The sequence below is a fragment of the Gobius niger genome, assembly GCF_951799975.1.
Source record: "Gobius niger genome assembly, chromosome: 7".
In the NCBI taxonomy this organism is placed as follows: Eukaryota; Metazoa; Chordata; class Actinopteri; order Gobiiformes; family Gobiidae; genus Gobius; species Gobius niger.
The window spans coordinates 21,540,921-21,557,907 of record NC_136858.1 but is presented as its reverse complement, the minus strand read 5'-3'; the positions used below and the strand labels follow the sequence as shown (position 1 = coordinate 21,557,907).

The 16,987-nt window shown below is 44.2% G+C and overlaps 1 protein-coding gene across 1 annotated transcript in view; it reads left to right on the top strand.

Moving 5' to 3' along the window:
* meis1b (Meis homeobox 1 b) overlaps nucleotides 1-14,596 on the top strand; it is a 59,721-nt gene extending 45,125 nt beyond the window's left edge. The window contains exons 9-12 of the mRNA XM_079559581.1: nucleotides 2,108-2,184; nucleotides 12,552-12,610; nucleotides 13,862-13,951; nucleotides 14,499-14,596. Coding sequence (XP_079415707.1) covers nucleotides 2,108-2,184; nucleotides 12,552-12,610; nucleotides 13,862-13,951; nucleotides 14,499-14,557 — 285 coding nt within the window. The 3' untranslated portion in view covers nucleotides 14,558-14,596. The remainder of the gene's footprint in view (nucleotides 1-2,107; nucleotides 2,185-12,551; nucleotides 12,611-13,861; nucleotides 13,952-14,498) is intronic.
* Nucleotides 14,597-16,987: the final 2,391 nt, after the last annotated feature.

Sequence of the window (16,987 nt, the reverse complement as noted above, 5' to 3'; positions counted from 1 at the left end):
TGTGGTCTCACACTGTTTTCCCCTGTGTCATAAGCTTGTCCAGTGGCTGTACCCGTTGAAGTATTGCCGTCTTTGTTGGTGTGCGTGTCTGTCTGCATATGACTACTTGTCTATCTCCCTCTCGGTGTTTGCTGGGAAGCCGGGGCAGGCCACGGCTCAGAGACAGGGTGTATTTGTGCTCGCCTGTGGCCCCTGGCGTGGCCGCAGCTCCCCCCTCCGCATCACGAGGCAGACACTCTTCGCTTTCATAGATCCGCAACACGTAGAATGGACACATTGATCTTTTTCATGTTCAATCGGCTTTGTTTGTCGTCCATGAAAAGCATGTTGTTCATATGGTTAGCTTGAGCGCCTATATGTAAAATCAGATGACACACGCAAGTTGCCTTGAGAGTCAGACTTTCGGAAACGGACGTAAATAAATCGCTTACATGCAGACAAACGGCGCCTGCACATCATTGTCCGTGGAAAGACGTATGAGCGGCGTGAATGAAGTTCCCACATAGGCAACACAGTCAACACTTGTAGCAAAGGAGCAGACATGACTGTAGCTGGAGGCGACAGTGCTGTTATTAGTTAGCACATGAAATTAGCCTCCCTGTCTTCTTCATCCCCACAACGAATCACATGGACAAGGGAAAGCCAGGAGAAAAATCCCTTCCTTTAACACGGCTCTTCTTACTGTCTCGTCGCTTAATTCCCATCAGTCTAATTTATTATGCGATGGAATAACAGGCGCCGTGCTGATTTTGCATGCCTTGTTGACCATTACATTTCTTAGACACTTTGCAGATTATGGCATATGAGATAGTGACACGGATTTGGGGCAGATACTGTGCTTTTGACATGCTCATCTTTTACATTGCAGTATAATTACAACATTTTAGTGTAGACTCTTCCTTCCTCCTCTTCTTTTAAACTCTGCCGATTGTCAGTAGTTAACAGCACAGTGAACTGTAACATATATAACATTCTGCTACATTTCAATCATGCAATTTATTCACTTGAGTAATTTAAGGATGCACTATGCAACTTTTTATGTGGAAAAAAAAAAAGTTGATATTAGTGCCTATTTGTCCTTGTAGTGACCCGTTGGCTGTATGAGTGGTCCGCATGGCCCCTTTACTTTCAATCACAGTGGTCTCTAGGACTCTCCAGGATCAATTGTTTGCAAGGTTTTCACTGCTGACGGATCCTCTCACCAGAAAACACACAAAACAATTGATCCCGGAGCGTTGTAGAGGCCACCGTGATGGAAAGTAAAGGAACCGTGCTCACCACTGTCACTACAAGGTCAAATACGCGCAAATATCAACTTTGTTTTTGTCGCATAAAAAGTTGCATTATGCAGCTTTAAACAGGTGTGCATGACAACAGTCAAAATCAAAATGAATACAATGCACACTCTGCATTTTTTGTTCTTCTTTGAATAAATCCACAAATCAATCTTTTATTCACTCTCTCCTCTGCATCTGTCATAACCATGTCATAGCATAGCCCTATCACCTGACCTGTTATACCTCTCAGCTTTCATAGATATCGGAATGAGAACCTCAGCATCTTCAGCTACTCTGCCTATTTGTCATGTGCTTACTGTCTCTGTCCAAACAATACAGCAACTCTCCATCTCTTGTGAAAGAACGGTTTGAAGAATGAGCAACAAATGAAGGCTATTAATTATGATAGAAATAGATGTAATGAGCGGCACTAAAGGCAGATGATTTAGTATTCTCTTGTCTGTATTCCGTTGGGTCACTGTTACCGATCCCTGCTGTCTGATTATGCAGCCGACTGCGAAGGGTGGGGGCACTGACGTGAATATATTTGTGTAAGAGCCTGCCTAATTACCAAGCGCTGGTTCTCCACTTCACTTAACTTTCTAATTGGCTTGCCTTTTTGCCTGCCATTAATTACAAGATTTCATATTCCATTAATGATCTAAGAGGAGAGAGAGCCAAGTTATTGCTTGGAGACGCACTGTACATTCACACCTTTACGCCAGAATGGTTTTATACGTTGCGTTTCTAGTTTATTCTGAGCTTGATTAAGCAATTAGTGGTCAGTCTTTTTGTAAAAATTAACCCTGTCCTTTTGTCTTTTATTGCAGCATCCCTACCCATCAGAAGAACAGAAGAAGCAACTGGCACAAGACACGGGCCTTACTATCCTACAAGTGAACAACTGGTAAGCAGTCAACACCAAGTCAATATGAGGGTTTTGTCCCCCCGGGCGATCCGATTCCTAATGATGGAAATTAATGTTTCTACTCCTCCCCTATGCACACATACACAAGTATTTGGTAATGCCTTCTCTCCCAGATCAATCCATTTTAAGAGATTTGGCCTCCAGTAATTTTCCAAAACCAGCCGCCCAAACAGGAGCGCCCGTTCTGATTAAGAGTCAATTTGAAAACACCCAATAAAATCGAGTTGTATACTGGAAAAGTGTTCGCTTTGAGACTAATTACGAAGTTTCATGTACATATTTTGTCATTTCTTATGGACCAAGTTTTCCCTATTTAAGGCAAAATAAATGAGTACAACTGTAGTAGTCCACAGTTAAAAGGATTTCTCACAAAACTGTAAAGGAAATCCCAAGGCCTTTTAAGTTTTTCATGTCAACAACAAGCCATGTGATCCGCAGTGTAATTATCATATTAATGTAAACCATAATGCTCTGAGGATTTCTAATTGTCCTTGTTAGCAGCGACTTCTCTGTAAAGAGAAGTTCACAGTGTGATTGATAACATGCTTTAGCTGCTTTAGCAAATGAGTGCTCTGTAATCGCAGCCCGGGCTGGTAATTGGCTACTAGCGAGACTGACTGAGGCCATAAATGCAGTCACTAACTAGTGGTTTTAACCTTAGGTAGCACCGTTAAAGGTAAAGCAAGGCCCTTATGTCCTTGTGTGGCTTGGCTTATCAGCGAGATGGCTATCAGCGCATACTTAGTGTTATTAGCCGTGTCCAATTAAAGAGGCTGGAAACATGGAGCTTGCGAGGCAGTGGACGTTTGATCTGAGAGGCCCTGTATAATAAACACTAATAGCCTAAAAAGTCTCTGATATAGGTTGTTGCTGAAGAAACAGACATGCAAAAGTTAGAAATTCGAAATACTGCAATGGTTCTATTTAACACAGTATGCAATGTTATAAAAATGAACACAATTTTATGCCTTTTTTCCTGGTGTTGCTCTGAAGAATAGACTGATATATGGAGCAAATTTAGAAAACTTAAACTAAATCTTCCACTCGCAGCTTTCTAACCTTAATCCACTATTTCGAGCCCTTGCACGCAGCATGTTGAGTTATGGCAAATGATTCTAGAATAAAAAAAGAATACACTGCGAACAAACATCCACATAGGCCACGGAAAAAGGTTATCTAATCCATGCAGACAAGATGAAGCCATGACTGTGCATTTGTGTGTGCGTGCAAGTCTGACGGTCACATGCACTGCAGCCTGGTCACTCAAGGCTGACTGCATGCTCTCATATTGTTCGTTATGTTTAGTGAAAAGGGGGGGGGGGCATCCTAACACTGCCTTAAGGTGTGCACGCAAGACCCAAACAGACACGGCGCCAAATCGTAGGAGGTTAATCTTGGTTTTGGTGTAAGATGTTCACTTGTGTACGTGACACAGGGGAACCCGGGGGTGGCTAATCTAAGGGGTATTAGCCGTTAAACCCTACTGCATGCTGGGATTCCGCTACCCCCTCAAGATTCCGAGCGGTGCATCCTACATGTCCACGGGCAGAATTTCCGTGCATGGTTTTGTGAGCAGTGCATTACGACATGGGCGACTGAGACAGTAAACAATAAAGGCACAAATAAAGCGAAAGGGTTGAATGTGAAGAGTTAATATTAGGGGGAAAGAGACCGGGGTTATGTTAGGGGAAGTGCCATTTCACAGCCTGTTGTTGCGCTGTTTGGAAAGACTGGCATCTCCATAGCAACACCCACTGATGTTACCTCCTGACCCACTAGTTTGTTGGAAGTCGATTTTATGTATGTGTCTTTCTTTGCTATCTTAGTATATAGACTATAGAGCATATGCGTAGATAAAGCATGCAAGTCTCCAATAAGGTTTACAGCTGTGAAATCGCATCAAAGGCTCTGGAGAAGCATGAAGCTCTTACTGGAGGTGCATTTCATGCTTTAATGCACACAATCGAATGACCAGATATGAACTCTTGGGCAGCCATGTTTGTAGTCCATCTACACTGGCATTAGATTGTAGATGTTTTGACAACTTTATCTTCTGGGTTTTCATACAACCGTCCAGAATCCCAACTGTGTAACAGGGAGGATATTTTGAATGAGTGGCATTGGTAAAAATGAAGAAATATCTCAGGTGGGAGAGTGTTAGACTAAAGGTCCCTGGTGCATTCCCGGGTTTCGGCACATCTGTCATAATCTGGCAGAGGTACTCAAAAAGCTCTCCCGTCTTTGAAAGTATAATGAGGGGTTCAAGCCCACTTGGTTAAGGAAATAGTTGTTCCATTTATTGTGCAGGATAACCTAGTGGATACAGCACAGGATTAAATGAGAAACTGAAGGTGCAGGGTTCAAGTCCCAGTTAAATGTTTCTGTGGTTCTGTGGTTAGCACTCTGGACTCGGAACCCAGTGATCTGAGTTCAAATCTCGGTGGGACCTCGGGCAGCACTTACATTTCTCTGAAAAATGCCTCAAAGTCCATGGTCAAACTGGTGTAGTTTCAATCTGAACAGGTGTGCCCAATAACATGGCAGACAAGATGATCTGCTTCTGATACAATCGCCTCCCAATAGAACATAATACACCATTCATGCTTGCTGCTTTATTCTAATATAGTCCTATCCACGCCGTTCTTTCTTGCCATGACGCACACCCTGGATATGTTAACACTCATGTCCACGTGTATTATTGATGAGAGCGCACGAGGAAGGGCTCAGCAGATTAAATAAAAATGCTAAAGGCCGACAAGGGGTGCAGATCACTCATAAATTATTGGCAGGAATACTCTGCACCAGGGAATCTCAATTTGAATGAAAAAAGGGTATGAGTGAGTGAGAGAGAGGGGAGAGAAAACGAACATAATGCTGATCTCTGTATAGCACATCACAGAGAAACACACACCCACACCCAAGTGCAAACAGGACACACGGAAGCCCACAGAGGACAAAAAGGTTAACCCTTTACGGATAAGCACAAGGAACCATTGTTTCAAAAAATATATATGTCAAAAAAACAACTTTTTATGAGCATGTATTTGACCTTTTAGTAAGCCAGTGCTTACCATGGCGCCTTTACTTTCCCGTGCAAGTCCCAAGCCCAAATAAACAAATAGGGTCAGAAAAGGCAACTTGTTGTTTACCCTTATGACCTCCGCATGACCTTTTCACGCTATCCAACCATACTTTAGTTGTAGATTCCCTTCCCTCTTCTGCCCTTGCTTTGCCTGCTACAGTCAGTATCTGGCCGCTAAGTTCTCCTAACGCTCTGCTGATGTAAAAATCGATGCGCGGGTCATCAGGTTTCCCTTGTTGGCGACCCCTCCCCTTCCTGCTCGCAATTTAATAATGCCCCTTTAAAGGCAGTGTTTAAGCCCCGGCAAGCGATTGTTTTGTCAATACGGCCTCCTTTTACGAATGTCTTAAAAGCATAGAGCGGGAGAGAGTGAGGTGCTGCGAGAGGCAGAGGAGGCTACTTAGGAAAATGCAGTAAGGCATGTACAGTATGTGTGCTGGTTATCGGGTTACAAAAAGGGGTTAAGGGAGAAGGGAGTGGACGATGGAGACAAATAGAGCAAAATGAGCAAATAGAGCCATGTGGAATTGCATGCAAGGAAAGTTTGGCTCTGCAGACCTTCCACCTGTATAAATGCATCTTATCGGGCAGTCAAATACAGTAGAGGCAATCAGTGCATGAGTTGGTTTGATCAATTGGGAATTCCATGTACAAGCAAAGCAAAAAAAACTAACAAAAAAAGAAAGTTCCCCAAAGTTGAAGTTATTTAATTGTGGTTAGATTCAGTATTCAAATGACTATATCTTGTTCTGAGTCACTCTATGGTGTTCTATGGAGGCCTATAGACTGTTTATTTTGGATTTCAGGTAGTAACTGATGAGTTATATGGTGGAGTATGTTGACTCACGGGGAGAGAGATGCTGGGACATGTACACCTAAGTCTTCTTGTTCTGTGGAATTAATGAGCCCAGTTTAGACCATGCCCTGGAGCTGACTGAGGATCCATACTCTGGTGTTTGTTTAATCCTGAGTGACATTACCAGCTAATGCGGCGCACTCTCTTGCACAAAACTCAGCCTCACCCAAATATTTCAACATGAGGCAGAAAATGTGTAATGTGCCTTTTAAAACATTTTAGTTTGTGTTGTTACCAACAGCTTTTTTTCTTACAGGAATTTCCAGCTTGTGCAGACACGATTCAGTCTTATTATGTCAACAGTAGTGTGTGTAGGCTTGTGTGCATGCTGATCCTCATATACAGTATGTGCCCAAAGACAGTCTATGAAGTCTATGAAGCTAACAACATCCCCCTCCTCCCTGGTTCTCTTACATCACAGTGCAGTGCCCCGGGCCAAACCTGCATTTCTCCCCATTCACTCCTTCTGTCCCTTCTATATACTCGCCTTATTTCTCCCCACATCAGCCCTCATCTCTGCTTTTCAACCTCCTTTTATGGGGGAGTCCAAAACATGAAAGTGCACCAGAACATGAATACCAAATAGCTTTGTGTTGGGATTGTGCCTGCCTGCTGTCAAACACATGGAAATACAATAGCAAGATGGTGAATCGTCCCAAGTGTGATGAAATGGTTTTGCTAGTTAGCCAATGTTCCTCTAAGGCCCAAAATAATGGGAATATAAAAGAAAGACAACACGACGCACATTATTATTAAGTAGAGGCTTAACTATTTTCGGAATTATTTATATTATTTATGGCATTTTAATGCCTTCCCTGCACAATTTACCCAGGCTTGTGCTGAGAACTGAGAACTGAGAGAAGAGGAAAACTTTTCCTTGTAAAATAATGATTTAGATTAGCGCATCCTGTATGCATGAGAGTTGTATTAAAACAAATTATCTAGTTATCTAATTGAATGAGAGTAACTCAATAGAAATTCCCCTGATATGAGTCACACATAGCTAACAATCAAAACATCTTCCAGGTTCTATGCATAGCCCATACAGTACGTTTCATGTGCTGACTCCGCTGTACATGATAGCGCTTGTCCTATTCTCCGGGCAGTGATAGGACACCACATGGGGTTGTGCGCTGCCGGCCGGTTGGGGGGGGGGGGGGGGGTTGGGGGAGTGACATGGACGCAGGCAGGATATGACACGGGCGGTGCGGGCAGATTTAGGTCAACCACCGATCTGTTTGCAGCCGAGCCCACTGTCGAGCCCTGTCAGCAATGTTGGCACTGCATGTGGTCATCTGCCTGTGTGTGGCGCGCGCATGTTTATACTTTTCCCGCGGTCGATTGTGTGTGTTTGCTTGGCACATGAGCACAAAAACTTGTGTTCTTTCCCCCCCAAAAAAAACCCATATATTTACTGTGAGACGCTCTTGTAAATGAAAAGCCCGGGCTAGATGAGCGCTGACAGAGACGCCGCAGATGCCAAAGATGCACATATATTTTCGATCCAAAGCCCCAATGGCCGGGAGGAGGACAGCAAGACCGGTCCAGTGTTTGTTTGTTGTGTGCGGCGGCGGCCAAAGCGGGGCCGCCATGTTGTTTCTGGGTGAAGCCAGACTCAACGCCTTTCTCTCTGACTGGCTCTGATGGACGACTGTCTCTGTTAAACATTTAGTGAATGCATTGTACACCGACTAGGACTGGCTGTTTTGTTTTGTTTATATTAAGAATCTAATTTTAGTGTCTGCAGCATAGTTGGAACCTCTTGGATCTCCCAAACGTCCGTCAAGAACGCGTTGAATTGTTTGGCTTTTATGTGTAAGCGTGTATACTGTATGTTTGCATGTAGAGTCTTACAGCCCGCCACACTTAATTCACACGTAGCGTATATGGGCTGTGTTTTATCCCACAGAGATTTAGAGGGACATGTAGAGGCTGTTTGATATTTCTGAGAGCCTCCGGGGGAAACTGTGTGAATGGGGGTTAAAAGGGAACAGGCAGGATGTGTGCGCTGGATTAGATGGACTGCACTGCGCCACTTGCATTTCTTGTTATTTTCACCGCGGAAACATTTTTTATTTGTCCAATTGTTCATGTTTGTAGATGTAAACCGCAGTATTGTGTCGGTTTTGGTTAACTATCAATTACAGATTTTTTTTGGGTAAGATTGATGATCACCTTCAAGTTCAACAATCCTTGGAATATTTTGATACGGCAGCAACAGACAGTTAATACATATGTGTACGTTTGTGGTAGATTTACATTTACATTAACTGTGAAGTATTGATGCAGTAGCCACACAATGACAACTTGATGATAGGTGCACGTTTACCCACCAGTGCCTGTCTGTCTCATAATGCCTTTAACTCCCATTGATTGGCAGCTTTAAGGGAGCGTGTGGTTAGACAGTTGTTTTAGGCGCCTCTTATTTGAATACGTATATAAACCTCTATTATGTAGTGATGAAATGTAAATGTCACTGTGGATGATACTTTGGTGGTGGATAATGCAAAGTTTGCTTCACGAGCCGAACGTCATTGAGTCAAATCCAACATGTCAGCTCTCTGTCCTGCAGGAGTTTGCCATCAGAGCAAAGATTTTCCCCCAAAAAGTTGCACCAGTAAAACCTTTTGAAAACATTTCCCACAATCACAACTTCAGTGGTGGCGACTGATGAATCTGTGGCATTCTTAAAGTGGACAAGTCGCCAGTCCAATTGCCATTGCAATACTTCAGAATATCACAAGTAGCCCTACACTATGCAAATCCTTCTACTACAATCATCATCAGTGAGTAGCTTTCCATCTTTGGTTATTTGGACACTTCACGCTTGCACCTGAAATTCTGTCTCTTTTAGCGCCTCTGTCACATTGCGTCTCTGTGCGCTTGTGTGCTCCAGTGTGACTCATATTAGTAATATAATATTGGCTGTGTGTTTATGTGCCTGCGCCACGGAAATTGAGACTCGCATGAATTTAAATCAACGAGCTCACGGAGTAACCTTTTGTATATCCAATCTGCATCTTTCCACTGCTCGTTATTAAATTATCCCCTAATTGGTCACGCAACAAAGGCAGCTGATGAAAAAGACAATTTCTTGCTTTTAATTGGGCATTTCACGTGTGCTTGGTGTACACCTGTGTGCGCCTCTCTCCGCTCTAGGGCTGTTCGCGCTGGTGTTTGTGTGAGTGTGTGTGTACGTCTTGGGTGTAATGAGAATGGGACATTAGCAAGGGCTTGGCAGACTGCGTCGCAATCAGTTCCACTCTTTCTAGTGAAGGAGGAGGAGGAGAAGAGGAGCTATGGGCGATTACTCCAGACATTTCACCAAGATACGTAGACCAAAACAAAGGATGGACTTAAACTCTCTGTTGCACAATGTGCCTGTTTTGACTCTCCTTCACATTCATGGTGTATGTGCAACTTGTTTCAATCAATTCACAATTCACTTCCAATGATAGCTACCCATGTGAAGCAATGTTCGAACTGTTTTCAAGAGCTTTCATCCACTGTGTGCCCGACTCGTGTGCCAATGATGCTGGAATTCTCTTCAGCTATTGGCAGCAGAACATTTTTACAAATTTACAACTAAAACATTGATAATAAAAGAACATAAAAAGAATGTATGCTCTTTTTCAGCTCTTATTTCTGGAGTCTCATGCCAAAATAGCCCGTCTATTGTCGTGTGGAACCGGGCTGAATAGTGCAGCTCATTGTGTTGTGATGAGAGGCAGGGGAATGAACAGGCTATAAACACTGGCCCTATAGCACCCAGGGGTCGCCCAAAGGTGAAGCCCTACTCCCTCTAATAGAGCAGCGCTCCGCGCCCTCGCTCTCCGCCTGTGCCGTACTGCTGTATTTTCCCCTCTGCTTCTTCTTCTTCTTCTTCTTCTTCTTCTTCTTCTTCTTCTTCTTCTTCTTCTTCTTCTTCTTCTTCTTCTTCTTCTTCTTCTTCTTCTTCTTCTTCCATTCCCTCTTAGGTTATTAACGGTCACAGCAAGAGTGTCTGGTTCACAGACCAGAGCCCCTTGGTCTGTCCGGCTCGCCATCGCCCCATCCCTGGCTGCTATTATGAGAGGCATTTTATCCTTTGTTCTAGACCCCATGGTGCATCTGGCCTCCGATATGGGGACAACGTGCACAGGAAGCTGGTACAGGCAAAGGGGTTGGGAGTTCTGTATGTCCACTGCCCTGTGTAATCATATAGAACAAATGAAAGGTTGTCATCAACATTCTGGGCTTCGTGAAAATACGACTGAAAAATCTGTAGAGCTTGGGATTGTGTCATCAAAACCTCAAGGATTTCTGGCACAGTGCATTCTAATAAACCAATGTTTATTATTAACATACTGTACATAGTGTCTGAAAGCTTTTAAGGAGTTATTTTAGACTCTTTTTTCAACTTTTGAAATGTTGTTTGATGTTTGTCTCATAGCCTATGTTGGACAATGCTAGTTCCCCCATACAAAGATGTCTGTGGTTTATAACATTCAATCCTGAACCCTACTGTTTTATATCTTTAAAAGCATTAGTTACCTTAAACCAGTTTCTCTTGGTTTGGAAAATGATTAAAACCCAATGCTGTATGCCATAGTTTGTTTAAAAGTAGAAGCACTTACAAGAGGTTCGAGTTTTGTTTGCCGTTTGCTCGGAGCTAGCTTACCACTTTTGTCATTTTGAAAACATCATCTTAAGGTCCAAATGCGAGGCCATAAAAGGTAGGCAGTGGAGAACAGGCGGGTCAAAGATCACGACTGTGCTGCCGTTGACGTCATTCCTCTATCTGAAACTGTAGTAAGACGTGCTCAGTGTCGGGGCTAAGAATCAAGACGCGCAGGAATGCAGAGACCCCTGTAACCTCCATCCCATCAGTCCTCCTTCTCCGTATCTCTCCTGTAAGTCCAGCAAAACTGTGGGGGAGTGGGGGAGGACAGCACAGGGCCAGTGGGGTGGGGGTGGGGGGGTAGTGAGCGGCTGTAGTGGTGATAAAACTCCAGACGTGCTCTCATTTGATGGTGCACTGCCATGTCACTGCATTCCTACGTTGCTCTTTCTCTCTACATAATTTATAGAGCAAAAATATGAGCGAGACATTATAACTAAGGACACTGTTATAAATTTACATGTTGCTATGACTAAGGAGCGAGTTATTAATATTGGTGTGGATTCAAATATCGTTTGTATCCTGCAGTGTTTTAAGGAATACACCATTTTAGCAAAGAATACAACATAGCATAGTTAGATATGCCTTTCCCGATATATCTTTCATTAGACTTGATTTTGTTGATCTCGGCCGTGCATTTTCACCTCTCCCCTTTTAAAACCCCTTTTCTATGGCCCTTAAATGCTCTATTTTTAGTTGAGCGGTCCCACTATTGTCTCCCTTCGAATTCGCCTAATGCTCCCCGCTTTTTCGGGGATGAAATGGAAGTGTCCGGTGAGGGAAACAGCAGGAACACATAAATCAAGTCAGAAGCCCCAAGAGGCCTCTCTCCTTGGGGTCATTACAGGTCAAAGGGTCATTTTACAAGGGGTTAGGGGGCTGAGCAGGGCCGGGGCGCGGGGCGAGTGAGAGGGGGGAAAAGAAGACTGTGTGAATGAGCGCGAAGGAGACGGGAGAATGCAACGGCGCACACAGGATTTTAATATGAGTGAGTGTTTGTGTGAGCGCGCGCGTTAAATGGTCTAACTGTGGCTTTTTACAAGGGGGTCACGGGGTAAAGGGGTTGGTCCGAGGGTATGTATGTAGCGGCAGGGCTCCTGTGAAAACACACACAAGTATAGACTAAAATAAACCACTGCTGTCACACATGCTCCACTCACCTGTCCTATCTTGAGTTTGAGCGTAACCTATGACAACAACAGAAAAGTTAGGCCGCCACACATTTTTAAGTTGCCTGTGCTTTTGTTTTAGTCTAGCAAAATACCGTATGTGTAAATATGTTCTTGCGACATGGATATTGCGTCACCTAATATGGCAATAACAATAATTTGGCGATAATGTGTGCAGCAAACCCATTATTTTTGCAACATATTTGCCCTGAAAAGCGAGCAAATGGCTCCACGTACGAACAGAAAAATCCTGTCTCGCTCCGCAAATACCCTATCATTCAGACCGGGCTCTGCAAGTTTGCACAAGTCCGGCTCCTGTGCAATTTGAAAGACAATAGTTATTAAGGTTGTAAAGATCTGACTTTCTCTGTAGCTCTTTAGAAGCTTTAAGAGGCTCAGGGTTTCTAAGCTAAAAAATTCTTTCGACATATTATATCCTTGACTCCGGGGTTGGCAGGGTTTTTTGTTTTGGTCTCTAAAGCCAACATTTACTCCAAGATGTTATTTGTGTCAGCATGTTTTCTTGGTGAAATACACTGAACGTTTTTCTTCTTTCTTCTTCTTTTGTGTCTCTTTTAGGTTCATCAATGCCAGAAGGAGAATAGTCCAGCCTATGATTGACCAGTCGAACCGTGCAGGCAAGTCTCTTATCATTTCCACTGCAGGTCATTCAGGTTGGGGATTGTCAAAGCAGTCAACAAGCCCGTGTGAAGGGTGGACACTTGCTTGCTTGTCATTTCAATTTGATCTAGTAACTACGACGCTTGCTGGAGGAAAATGAATCATGTGCACTGTGTAAGTTAGCGTCTCACCTTACTTTTGTGTGGATGTAGTTTTCCCAAACCAAAACTAGCCTTTGCCTCTTGCTAAAAAAATCCCCAAGCCTTGGAGCCTGGCTTAGACCAAAACATAAGGCACGCTTCTTTTTTTGGATGACCGTTGTTTGGCTTCTTGGCTCCAGACCTGTTTTTACCCCGGCCCCTCCCACTCGCCCCATTTGTGCCTGTTTGAGAGAGCGAGAGAGAGGCGAGTCCCCCCGGTGCACGGCTTGGTTTTGGACTGCTGTAAACTTTATTACCTGTAATAGGGGTCAGAGGTCAGGGTGGCATTAGGGGCGCAGTAAAGTTCAAAGGCATTCAGTGGGGCCAACTTTTTTTCTTTTTTTTTTGCTTTTGCTTGACTGACCCGCATTGCACAGCCCCAATCGGAGCTAAGTGGATTTCTATGAGAGCAGAACAATGGGCGCAGGCAAAAAACCAAGGAGCCCTCTCGGGTTTCACTTATCGTCGCTGCTCAGTTAAAAGCAGGATTTATTAGATTAAGCGCCCTCTGAGCCCAGTTATGAAGAACGACTTATAGAAGGCAGCAGATTACTGGAAAACTTGTTTTAAGGGGCTTTTTGCGCAACATTCGATCTGGAAAAAAAAAAGTATCTCACATACAGTAAATTGTGCAGATATGGTGGACTTTTCAATGTTGCCGTAAGAAGGGATGCATACTAAACCTTCTCACACAATACTTTTAACAGTGCACATCCTTTTATATTTGATCGGTCAGACTCCCATCAATCCAAAAATGTTCAAAAAGTGACTAAATTCTCACATCTTTTTACTCTTGAGGAATTATTAGTGGGTGATTCTAGTTTGGTTCTCGCAACACCTAAGTAAAACTGTCCGTGAGTACATTTATCTGGCTTCTACCCACCTCTGCCCTTCACTTTGACCCTCAAAGACAAGGGCCCTTCCATGTGCGTGCACCGACCAACAGATGATCCTGCTTCGGCCACTGAGCCTTAATTAAAAGCACTAATTGACCACTCGGTTCCCCTCCCGTCCCCAAACCCTCTCCGTCCCTCCCCTCCTGTCCTCATCTCCTCCCTCTATCCACAGTAAGTCAAGGAGCTCCCTACAATCCAGATGGCCAGCCAATGGGGGGCTTCGTCATGGACGGCCAACAGCACATGGGAATCAGACCACCTGGTAAGGCTTTCTCTCTGCGCCCCCTTAAAACTTCACTTTGCCACTCCTGCCTTCCCTTGTCCTTTTTTCCTGTTTTAATTATCCCCGTCATTGTTTCAACCCTTAAGCCATAGCATTGCCCAGTCTCCTATAGGCCAGACATAGCTCTAGCAGGTGTGTTCAGTCACATTACACAAGCTTCTTCACCCACTTCGCTTCAGTCTTGGTCGCGCTCTCTCACGCAATCAGGTCTAATCCGTAAGTTTGTCCCCTCTAAGCTTCTCTCCACCTCCTCTTCCATCCCCATGTTTTTTAAGGATTCTCTAGTCCTATCTAACCCCTGCGCTCAAAGTCAGCAGGTTTGGAGAACTTGCCAAGGCGACTTAACCCCCACCTCACCCACTACAGTGCAACCACGCCTAATTCTGCAAGCTCTTAAAGCGCTCTGTTCCCCTGCTATGCTGTCTGTCAAGTCCCTCTGGTATCCAGCCCAGCGCACTTTCCCTTGTACTCTGTTGTGTCATTGCCTATGCAAAGTTTAACATTTGGAAATCTTTTTGTCGCGTAGGTCCAATGGGTGGAATGGGGATGAATATGGGAATGGAAGGTCAGTGGCACTACATGTAGCCCTATCCAAGTGCCAAGCATCGCAACACAAAGGGGGATGTAAGTACACTGCCCATACGTATTCTGATTCAGACGGGTTCGCCAGCAACACATTTATATATTTTTTGTAAATCTTTTTCTTACTCTTGTTCTTCCCCTCTTGATAACACCCCGAATGCTATTTTGTGATCGTAGCTCATTTTTTCCATGTTGGTGTCTCCCACTCTGGGCCGGTGATAAGAGCCTTTGATCACAGCTCTGTACTGAGTGTACGGAGCGGCTTCACATATCCACAAGATACAGGAATAAACAGTCTTCTTACATCAGGGAGGACAGGACAGAGGGGGAGGCTTTTGGAGGATAAGAACGCAAGAAAGAAGTCTCATGTAGCTCAATAGGGAAAGTATGAAAGCCGTGTCAAGAGTAGGGATTGTACAGGAAAAAAACGGAAGAGATACAAGTCTGATTTGTCGTACTTGAGCCCGGTTGTTCTTGTTGTTGATACATGAACAAATGAATAAGCTAGAAGTTGGTTAGGGCTCATTCCCCTGCTCTCTCATTCTTTATGATTTAGCTTATTCTGTTAAAATGTCTGTCTTGTTATGCAAAAACACCTTTTCTCGGCGTAATCTGGCTGCCTCTCTGTGTCTCTCACCTCCTCGCACTCTCTCTCCACCTCTCTCTCCTGCTCTCTCGCCCCAGGGCCAAATAGACTCCCACATAATTCTTGATGTATACCGGCGTGCTGTTGTCACACCGCAGACTGTGTGTAAAAGGGCTGAGGGTCCTTTAATTTGAGAAAACCATTGTATTTTTTATGTTGCTCTGCTTCCACCTATGAGCACCGGTCCTGGCCATATTCTTGATATATAAAATGTAAACACTGTGTGTGTGAGTGTGCACGTGCATGTAGTGTATGTGCACAGTAATAGGATTACTCTTGGCATAGGGAAGGGACATAAACTCGAGCAAAATGGAGGAGCTAGCCAGCAGGATATGGAGCTTAGCTGGGCCTAATTGACTAGATCCAAATTAAATATGCCATCAGCAGAGGTGTGACCAATGGATTTGACTTATTCAGTTTACAAAAATAGAGACCATTAACCCTCCACAGAAAGTGCGTTCGTGTCTGTACGTGCCATGTTGAAAATGTGCCACCCTTGTTTCAGCCCCAAATGTCCAGAACCAAAACAAAGAGCAGAATCTCTGGTGCAATGGAATCCCTCAGATTTGAAATGCAGAGAGACATGCTAATAAAGTGCGGTGCGTGTGTAGAGGACAGCTTGTGTATGTCTGTGTTTGTGTGTAAACACAAGGACTGTTTGGTCGTGTCCAAGCAGCCTCTCTCCACCAGCTGCTAGCCTTCCCAGCAGACCTCGCTTTAAACAGCTTCAATTTGCCTGCTGAATCTCGTAATTGGGCCACCAGAGGAATCCTTCGCGAGACGGAGGAGCACATAGAAAATGAGCCGACAGCAGTGAAAAAAGACTGGGTAAAGAGGGAGGGGCCAGAGGAGGAGGAGAGCGGAGTAAACGGCACAGAAGCGAATGAAAGAGGAAGGAATGAGGAACGGGCACAGCAAAGAGACTCACTGAAAACTACTCACAGCCAACCTACAGCTGACGAGCTGCAATGTCAAATATGGCACTTTCCCTAATTCGAGGTATTCTTTCATGACCAATTAAATTAATAGGTTATTACCGGAGGCTGTTATCCTATTTGATTAAGAGATCACAGGTTCATCTTCTTTTATAAGCCATTTTCATTATGAGGCTGGTGGTTTTGCTACTGCAGGGCTCAGTGGAGCCGTTATTGTGTTCGAGAGCTCTTCCCTGATACAGAAGGTGTGCCTAGCAGTCACACTGTAACATTAGTTAAAACTAAAGCCAATTAGTCCTGGTCCTGCTTAGTGAAGAGTGTAATGCTTTCCACCCAATGATAATTACAGAGCTTATATCCCCTTGTGAAACAATACACCTGTCAGCACAGATGAAGCCCGGTCAGTCAAGCAGAAGTGAGCCGAGCCTTTGAAAGCAACTAGAATGACTCCGCTCTGACCCTTAGCCCTTCTTCCTTCCTCCTGCTTTCCTGCTCCTGCTAAATAAACCAATGGTGGCCCTCTCAAACTGTAATTCTCAATTTCGTGACAATAGTTATCACATGCTGAACATAATAACAGCACTAAGTATATGGAATTCTTTTCTCTGTGCGATGCTTTTCCAAAATGTCGGGCAGAACGCTTGAGTGCACTTTGTTGTAACCCCTTTGCTGCCAGTCTCTGCTGGAGACCCTTTGTTCCAGGATTCATTGCTCCAATCATTAAGCACAAATTTGTTAACCTTTTTCTGTGGGGTCATGGTCCCTCCCCTCTGCCTCCCCTCATGCAGCCATCATCACCTCCAGCCTCAACTTTTCTTTCTTGGGCCTGAACTTTTACTGTTTCCTGAACGC